The 10,165-nt window shown below is 40.1% G+C and overlaps 1 protein-coding gene across 1 annotated transcript; it reads left to right on the top strand.

The window, feature by feature from the left end:
• Positions 1–9,786, top strand: gclc (glutamate-cysteine ligase, catalytic subunit). Its single transcript, XM_023963388.2, has 16 exons — positions 1–629; positions 1,257–1,369; positions 4,310–4,492; positions 4,964–5,077; positions 5,189–5,247; positions 5,371–5,507; positions 5,645–5,719; positions 6,012–6,128; positions 6,738–6,876; positions 7,603–7,715; positions 7,795–7,887; positions 7,969–8,073; positions 8,165–8,246; positions 8,326–8,435; positions 8,891–9,011; positions 9,083–9,786. The coding sequence occupies exons 1-16, from the start codon at positions 480–482 to the stop codon at positions 9,262–9,264; spliced, it is 1,893 nt and encodes a 630-aa protein (XP_023819156.1). The 5' UTR covers positions 1–479; the 3' UTR covers positions 9,265–9,786.
• Positions 9,787–10,165: the final 379 nt, after the last annotated feature.

The raw sequence follows: 10,165 nt of genomic DNA, 5'->3' as shown, positions 1-10,165 counted from the left end.
AGAAAACGCTTATTCATAGTGACGTAATGAGCTCCGCCCGGAGCCATCACGTGGGCTAAACAGGACAACCGGTACAACAACTCAACTCCAGAAAGCAGATACAACCGCCGAGTAAACGTTGTCTTGATAGTAGTCCGTTAGAGGCTCTGTTCATCTGTTCAGCCCACAGTTGTGAATGAAACCGAGGCTTAGAGGCAACGATAGTCGCCCGGTTTGTTTTTAACTACCGGCTGGGACATTAGCAAGTGATGAACAGGGGCCTGGCTCTTTTTTTGGTTGCCTAGCTTAGGTTGCCGCGCGGTTACGCCGCTTAAATAGCACCAGACTTCGAAGAAAGCCCCAGAAGAACCAGCACGCGGACCTCTTGTTTTCTTTAGAATTGATGCTAGCTCTCAGCGGGCAGACGTAGATAGCTAACGCTTGGCGAGCAGTTTGTGAGTGGCAGCCGCTTGAGTAGACGCCGACGGCTCGCGCGTGCGATGGGTTTACTGTCACAGGGGTCTCCTCTGAACTGGGAAGAAAGCAAGAAGTATGCTAACCACATCCGGAAGCACGGCATTATCCAGTTTGTCAACATCTACAACAAGGTCAAGGAGCGTCAGAAAGATGTGCTGAAATGGGGCGATGAGGTAAGAGATGTGTATGTATTTCCGCTCACCTGTCACACAGTGAGTGTGTAAGTTCGTAGTAAGGCGGACAAACTGAGAGTTGCAGCTTTGTGCGACCAAAGCTGTAACTTTTTAGCCTATTTAAATCAAATTAACTTCTATAAGAAACTTGTAGGAAAGGTCAACATGAAACTCTTCAGTATAATTCCCAAGATTTATTCTTTCTTTGAACTACTGACATGTGTATTGTAGAAACAGGCCAATGGGCTTGGTTTTTCTTAGCTGTTTGCTACTAATAACAATTTTTTAAAAATGCATTTGTCAACAGATTTGTCTTGTATAAACACATAAAGACTGCTTTGTTATTGAAATATATATTTCCCCCTTCGGCTTATGGTGAACAAAAACTTTGTGCAGCAGCTTGAACAAAGTGTTTTGATTTGAAACGGTGCGGAATGCTGTTGTTGTAGATTAATCCCTTTTTCAGACAGAGGATTACAGATCTGTAAAGGCAAAGTCAAGGAAACATGACTGATGGATTGGAATGGATGTCATGGCGACCCAGCACTGTGCTGCAGTGCTAACAAAAAGAAAGTGTTTGCATGCACGGTTATCACTTGTTTTTGTTTTTTTTGGTGTGCACTCCAGGTGGAGTACATGTTAATGGAACTGGATGACAAAGATGAGAAGGTGCGGCTGGTTTTGAACGGGGGTGAGATTTTGGACACCCTTCAAGACCAGGGTGAAAACATAAACCCCAAGTGAGTAACGGATCCACAGAGTTGCACACATTGCTGTATTATGTTGCCAGGAAATAGATGTAATATCCTTAAATTATTTCATCACATCCTTTAGTTGCACTTCTTTCATAAAAAAATCTATTTTGCAATTATTTATATTATTATAGATACCAGGAGTTTGTCAATTTAACAGAATAAAAAGAAAAAAAATTCACATAATAAAAAAGATTGCATTGCTTATAGATTTGTTTAAAGCAGTCATTTAACTTTGGGTTCCTTGGTCTGTTTCTTTGAATTGATTTGGTAACAATGTTTTATTTCTAAAGTGGATCAACCACGTGAACTCTAGTGCTCCTTAAATCAAAGATTTGAGTCATTTAAAAGCCATCCATTTTCAGAAGTGCTAACTGTGGGGGAAAAAAAAGTTTAGTCAGGAAATGTCGTTACCACAAAAAGCAGCTCTTGTGACCACGTGATGCTGTCGAGAGGTTTGTTCGGATAAATGTGAGAGCGAAGCAGACAAACCCTTGATGAACAATCTGGAGTTAATAAATAGGCTGTAAAGGGAAACCATTCAACCCAGCAGACTAAAACCTGTTTTACACTGGTCTGTCTGTAGTGCTTCTCCATTATGTCGACACAAAAAAGAATGTTCAACCGACATGTTTACATCCCCACCAACATGTCTGCGTCTGAGGAGTTCTATTTCCATACGTCGATGTGCCAGTTTTACTGCAGAAAACCTGGTTCAGGTTTCAAAATGTAAAACTTCCATTGTGCTTTCAAAACAAAGATTTTAGTATACATTCAAGGTAACAAGCCCGCGCGATAACACACATTAAAACTGTGGGTAACACCTTCATATATGTTTTTGCCAAAGACTGTGAAAGCTTCATTTTAGAAGACAAAGACATCATCAAGGACTCAGAGCGGGACAAAGTACTTGACACGGGATCACAGGACAAACAACTCCTTCGTATGCCAGAGGGGACTGGCACGAGACGCAACTGAGACGATGTTAACAAACGGATGGTTGTGAGACGAATTCCCCACGCAACGGAGACACACCCCAGTGTAAAGCAGGCACTAACCCCACTACCTGACTGCGGGTCAGTTCAACCTAGTGTCACCTGAGGAATAATCCATAAATGTTTTTAGGATGATGCAGAAAACTGTAGGTTTGTTTTATATGTAGAAGTGCCCTCTGGCAAGGCACTGAACCACATTGCCCCTGGAGGCCTGGCTTGCATGGTTTTCCGCAGCTACCAGGATGTGAATGTGTGAGAATGGGACTCTAGGGCCTCAGTGAGAGTAGAATAGTGTAGGTTTACAGCATTTAGCAAATTAAAATCAGATTAATAGATGGAACCGGATTTACACATTTACAGATTCCCATGAATAATTTAAGGAGTTGTGAAATATTCTGTATGCAGCCAGAGTGCATTAACTTTAAATCCTTAACCATCAATCAGACATGATTTATTAAAGAGGAAGGAAATAGGCGTAGGTTTCCATGAAACGGTTAACCTAAACACACAGCTACAACTACAGTTTACATTTGGTTAGGGGGCACCTTTACATTTCTGTGGTTTCTATTTTCAAAGAACTGTAAGGCCAGAAAACCTCATTGTGTTTGCAAACTAAAAATTGATGCAACAGTTCAAAGGTTTGGAATGAAGGTCGTCTCCACTGCAGCCTGAGTGGAGGAATATGGGGACTGTCATGTGCAAAGACTCAAAAGCTTTATTCAACCATGTTTCACAAAAGAAATAATACTCTACTTTAGTCTGGAATGCTATGAAAGTTATGGAGCAACAATTATTTTATTATGAAATACACGATTTTCAATCAACTGAATTCTATTTTTGAGTTTAAAATGCAGTAAAATGTTGAAACAAAAAACAACTATATTTAACCAGGAGTTTAAAGATGACCTGAATTTTAGATATGTAAACAAAAGTGGTATAACTGGTTTCATGTCATTCTAGCATTCTTGCTAACAGAAATATTCTCTGTCCTTATGTCTCAAACAAATCCATCAATGTGTGTTAACACTGTAGCCCATTTTAATAAATGTTTTGCGTAATCATGATAAGATCTTTAGATGCCCGTGGAGATGATAGATGATGTGTTTTATGTTTTGCAACCTTATTAGCCATTTTTATTGTTATAAACCTATCTGAAAAACAAGAAATATTTAACAATTCCTCAAAAACGTGGTCTTTCCAGGTCAGTCTCCACTGTAGGTCAAACTGTTGCTTGTTTAAGCAGTGCCTCCTTTTCCTCTGAACCTCAGTTTACTCTGTTCAAGACTTCTAAACTGTTTTAATTCCTTTAGTCTGGAGGTAACCAGAGAGGAACTGGGTATAGGGATCAAAATAAGCACAGATTTTTGTTAAGAAAGAGTAAAAACGTTTTAACTAAAACTGAAAGCGTACAACATTGTAATTCTAATTTAAAAAAAAAATCTTTTCTGCTAAAAAAAAAATCCTATATATTTACAGGAATATCAATAATTCAATAATAAATGTCTTTATGGAGATATGATCACGTTTTAGTGGGGGAAAGATGCACCTTTTGACAGTTAAAAAAAAAAATTGTTGTGTTTGACCATCAAAACTGTTGTTTAAATGTTTTAACTTTTGAGGCTTTGCATTGTTTTGTTTGCACACGGCTCATGACGTCAGTCATGCCGATCCGCCAGCTTCACCCGGGGGAAATTCCGATGGCGGAGACAACAGTAGATCCCGCGCATTCCTCATTATGGCCCCTCTGGTGCACACACCAGAGAGCACACTCTAAAGTACACACATTAGTTTGCTCTGTTAGGATTATGGCTCTATATGATGAATGTCTGCTACTTTAATCCAGAAAGGTCACGGTGAGACTGGGAGCAAGACACGCTCCTAAATCCATGTTTTACATCAGACTGTTGTCTCAACATGTTTTACTTGTGTGCAGTCACCCCACACTGTGGAGGCCGGAGTATGGCAGCTACATGATCGAGGGGACGCCAGGTCAGCCCTATGGGGGGACGATGTCAGAGTTCAACACTGTGGAGGGCAACATGAGGAAGAGGCGCAAAGAGGCCTCATCTGTCTTGGACCAGGGCGAGACGCTCTGCACCATCACCTCGTTTCCAAGGTAGTTTGGATTTATTCAAATGATGCAGATTGGTGCCAAATATGTGTTCAGGTGTACCGTCTGCTTCTCTTTTTATACTTTTTAGTTCTCCTAATGATATAAGAGCTGAGGGTTACTACTCTGTTTTTTAAATTCTACTAAATATCAAATAGTTTTTCAATTTTGACCAGTTTTTACAATAAAACTTTTTATTTTGAAAAAAAAAAATCAAAAAAGTTGATTTAGCGAGGAGCATTTTATAATCCATTATAAGCCGAGCCTCAGCTGTGATCATTTTGCTTTTGTTCCATTGATTGATCAGCAAAAAATTAGTTACTTATAGTTTCTGTTCTCCAATTTAGTCATTTTTTTCTTTTTTTATTTCTGGCACAAAAAATGCAAAGTTAAATATATGTTTAGGTTTATGATTAAATTGCTGGTGCGATGAAATCTTGCAACTGGATGTGAGTTTGCGTAACATTTTGTGTTCAGGTTAGGATGCCCCGGTTTCACCAAACCAGAACACCGGCCAACGCCTGTGGAACAGGGAGTTTCAAAATCCCTGTTTTTTCCTGATGAAGCCATCAACGGGCACCCGCGATTCAGGTAAGATTCCCTAGAAAATAACCTGAGGAGAGATGATTGATAGTGCCGGCTGTGAGGGTTCCTCTGAGTTTTAGCCGGCATTTGTGAAGGAGCATCTGTTTGTTCTTTCAGCAATCTCACCAGAAACATTCGTCACAGAAGAGGGGAAAAAGTTATCATAAATGTGCCAAGTAAGTGGGATTTTATCTGGAGATAAGCTTCTTCGCATGCTGGTATTTTTCAATCTCCATTCATTTTTTTGCTGTGAATACAACTAGGGTTATGTAATTTAGTGTGCTCCTTTCCTGTTTCAGTCTTCAAAGATAAGCAAACTCCGTCTCCTTTTGTGGAGGAGTTTCCGGAGGACGACGGCGAAGCGGCGAGGGCAGCTCTGCCTGACCACATCTACATGGACGCCATGGGCTTTGGCATGGGCAACTGCTGCCTGCAGGTAATCCCTAATCTGATCGCTCACCGCTCTGAACAAGAACACGCAACTTTGACAACCAAGAGATGTAGCTGCAACTCTGCAATCCCAATACGTGATTTATAAATGCACTTCAGCCTGTTTTTATGGTGCTCCTGCAGGTTACATTCCAGGCTTGTAGCATTGATGAGGCAAGATATCTTTATGACCAGCTAGCAACAATCTGCCCCATTGTGGTGAGTAGAAGCTAATGATGCATCAACCTGTCATCTATTAACAGAACTATATCCCAGCATGACTTAAAAAACAATGGCTATTTATTATTAAGACAAGGGTTCTGACCTTTGGGATATTTTCTCATTGCTTCTCTGCAGATTGTTGGATGATGTTTTTGCATAAAGATGAAAAAGTTATTGAATAAACTTTAAAACGTCCTCTCTGAGGAAACAGCCGCACAAAGGCACAGTGTGAATCGTTTCTATGCATTTAAAGGTTTTCTGTTCTGGAATCAACCTTCTCTCGTGACAGATGGCGTTGAGCGCAGCCTCGCCTTTCTATCGGGGCTACGTGTCGGATATCGATTGTCGCTGGGGAGTCATTTCTGCTTCGGTGGATGACAGAACACAGGAGGAGCGCGGGCTGCAGGTGAGGAAGATGAGAAAGATGGTCAAGCAAAACCACATCATGGGGCCTGCAGGAAGTAGACATTTGTTTTTGGAGATAAATCATTTCAAAATAAAATGTAGTGCAGTAAACTTTTTATTAATGAAACAATATTGGACTTGTAAAGCAGAGATTTTAGCAAAGCAGAGTTACTTTGTGTTCGTTTTATTATTTTTTTTTACAACAGATGAACTATGATTTAAAAAAAAACTATTTTAAAGCTTTTGTATTTAGCAGTTTTCAGTGGATTTTTGAAGCTGTATGTCATTTTATACAGCTTTAAATGTAAATTTACTACAGTTACTTGTGTTTTTTTTTTCTTTCTTTTTTTAGTGAATAAACAAAGGAAATCTCCAACTTTCTTTCCCTGTCAGGAGTTAACTTGACTCCTCTGGTATTCTGTGAATCGACCTGATCATCACATGATTTGGTCATCTGCCTCTTTTGCACTCTGCCATATGTTTAGTTCTGCAAGCCTAACATGAATCCTGTCTGATTCTTTTGAATATTTTGGCAAGTTTAGATTTTTCTGAACCTTTATTCGGATGCTGTAAATCGGAAGGTCGTTAAAATGAGCCTTTTCTCTTTCAGCCTTTGAAAAACAACAAGTTCAGGATTTACAAGTCCAGGTACGACTCGATTGACAGCTACTTGTCTGCCTGTGGGGAGAAGTACAATGACATTGAGTTGATCATCGATGAAGAGATCTTCAAGCAGCTGCTGGAAGCAGGTAAAGAGCTCTAAGTAATGGTTAATGGGCGACAAAGTGTGCATTATCACTTTTTAACGCACGCCGTGGAAGCCTGACGGAGGACGGTTGCTTCCGTGAAGTTTGTTAAAAAGTGATAATGCGTACTTCGTCGGCCATTAACCCGCTTATACCATGGTCACTTACTAAAGCAATAAATATTAACCAGTTTTTAGTGCTTAATTCTTGTTTCTTTTTACGATTTGGATCGCTTTTCTCACAAAAAGAAGAAGTTCCGGTCACCCAGCTTAAATGTTCTGTATCACTGCGCCGGCTTCTCTGAAACAACCTTTTGCTTCATCATTTTGACAAAAACAAGCGGTAAGAGGTGAACTTTCTCTCTGAACTGATGCTTTATTCAACCCATCGGAAAGATCAGTATATATATATCGCAGAATCTTGACTGTAGCGGTGGTGCACCGCGACACGGACTATTTGTGTACCGCACGTAACCTCACCTCTTACCGCTTGTTTTTGTCCAAATGATGAAGCAAAAGGTTGTTTCAAAGAAGCCGGCACAGTGATACAGAACATTTAAGCTGGGTGACCGGAACTTCTTTTTTCACCGTGCGGTTATCCTGTGGTATATCACTTTTTACGCACACTCAGCAGCCAATCAGAATCGAGTATTCACCCGGACCGTGGTATAAAAGACGCATAAAAAACAAAACAGGCCAAAAATTAGTCAATTTTTCTTGTCGTCAACAGGGATTGACAAGCCTCTGGCTCAACACATCGCTCACCTCTTCATTCGAGACCCACTCTCCGTCTTCGAGGAGAAACTCCACTTGGATGATGAAAATGAGTCGGATCACTTTGAGGTGAGGAGCCTCAACCATCCGTTCATTCTGCAGCTTCTCCTCCAGAATTCTTTCATCGTTTTTTAATCTATTCATTTAGAATCTGCAGTCAACCAACTGGCAGACGATGAGGTTCAAACCTCCTCCTCCAAACTCTGAGATTGGATGGAGAGTGGAGTTCCGCCCCATGGAGGTACTTTCCAGTTGTCTAGCTCTGAGTTTTAGTTTTACTTTGAAGTTTTAAGAAGTTGTTTTTGTTTTTTTTCCACATCAGGTTCAACTTACAGACTTTGAAAACGCTGCATATGTGGTCTTTGTGGTCCTGCTCACCAGAGTTATCCTGTCCTACAAACTGGACTTCCTCATCCCGCTGTCCAAGGTAACAAGCCACATCTCTCTATTTGTTTAAGGGAATAAAAAAACAGTTTATACACTTAGGATTGAGTCTTGTGGACTGTGCCTTTTGTTAGGTCGATGAAAACATGAAGGTGGCTCAGGAGAGAAATGCTGTCCTTGAAGGCATGTTTTACTTCCGGAAAGACATCTTTAAAGGTGCGGTAAACGGGACGTGCAGCCATTAGGCGCTGTCCTTAAGGACAAACGACTGAAGAAAACCGTGCGTTTCTCACAGGCTGCCACCCGGTGCTGGACGGCAACACTTCTGCACAGAACGGTGTGCAGACAGACGGCGGCAGTGATGAATACACGCTGATGAGCATCGACACGATCATTAACGGAAAGGTAATGCTTTATACTTTCACGTGACGAGTTTTGAAGTCTGCTCGCAGAAATGCTTAGCTTTTACCACCTTTTTTCATCCATAAACATCAAACAGAACGAGCGATTTAAGTAAAAGTAGGGAGAAAAAAATCGATTCAAATCGAATTGGGAATGAAAAAATTTTATTGTTGCTCTAGCTTTTAAAATGATCCATAGGAAAAGTCAGACGTTTTGTTACGTTTGCCACTAGAGGGCGCAATCTGAATGCCGAGGACACATTCACTCCAACAACACATTCAGAAAAGCTGCTGAAAATGTGTAAAATGTTATTTAGAACAGAAAAAGGTGTCACATTTTAATTCTTATTACACTTGTGCCAATGTTAGATATGTGAATCTGTTTAAATCTGTCTCTTAGCGTTTCTCCATTTCTTTTGTTTCAAACCTTTAATTGTGGCTCGTTTTTGTGATAACCAGGAAGGAGTTTTCCAAGGCCTCATCCCAATCCTTAACTGCTATCTGGAAAACATGGAGGTGGACGTGGACACCCGCTGCACCATTTTGAACTATCTGAAGCTCATCAAGAAGCGCGCCTCTGGTAAATATCTCCAAAGCTGAATCCTCACCGTCGTTTGCCTGCAGTTAGCTAACATTTCTGACCGGAAACAGGAGAACTGATGACCATGGCCAAGTGGATGAGGGAGTTCGTCGCAAAACATCCTCACTACAAGCAGGACAGCGTAGTGACCGACAAGATCAACTACGACCTGATGAAGAAGTGCGACAGGATCGCAAAAGGCGAAGAGCAGTGCCCCGAACTTTTCGGAAACCCAGTCAACAACGTCAAATGAGACGCAGCAGAGAGTGTCTGGTGACTGACGGCATGTAAAGAGGGACCAAACAAAAGAGGTCCAGCCATAAGAGAATGCAGCCGCATGCAGATGTTAATAGACGCATCACGTATATGTAAATACACTGAAATTTTTATCATTACCAAATTATTTTAATAGGATTCAGAACTGCAAGGGATTATGTAATAGAGAATCAGATGTGTATTTATTTTTGTCTGGAAATTAAACATATCTGTTTGAGATTGTAAATGTAGCAAAGAGTTGTACAATAGTCTGCTTTTAATCTTCTGTAAATACTGTACTTCTATCAAACATTAACAGTTATTTTTGTTTGTTTTCTTTTTACTGAGATGCTTTCTTAACATTTGATTTTGTGATTTTCTTTTCTTCCATTAAAAATCCATGTTTGCTTTGGTATTCTGATTTTGTAGTAGGACCTGAAATAAGTGTTGCATTGAAGTGAATATGGTAAATGTTTGCCATGTGATGCTATTTCAAAATAAAACTATATGTTGAAACCTATTTAAGAATTATTTATGCCAGAAATGTGCTCAAATCTTTTGTGTGTGTGTTTTTTAACCTTTTTAGGAGCTGATAAGTCCATGTTATGTTTATGAAATGCAATTGGCTTTTTTGCAGACCGTGCTTTCTGACAGTTCCTTTTTATTGGAAATTCCCCTAACTAAACATTTCACCGCAAAAATCTTTTTTTTTCACACTTTACCACCAAGTTCAACTGACAAAAATAGTGAAAAATCACCTTTTTTGCAACAAAACATCAGAGTTTTGGAGCAATTCTGTTAAAAAAGCAAAGAACATCCAAACTAACCCTAAAAAAACTACATTTCCTTTAAAGGAAAAATGTTCATCCACAAGGTGGAGGTGTTTCTGCAACACTGAG

This window comes from Oryzias latipes, chromosome 15, assembly GCF_053564925.1.
Source record: "Oryzias latipes strain Hd-rR chromosome 15, Olatipes_Hd-rR_3.1".
NCBI lineage: Eukaryota > Metazoa > Chordata > Actinopteri > Beloniformes > Adrianichthyidae > Oryzias > Oryzias latipes.
This window is presented reverse-complemented; position numbering and strand designations above follow the sequence as displayed.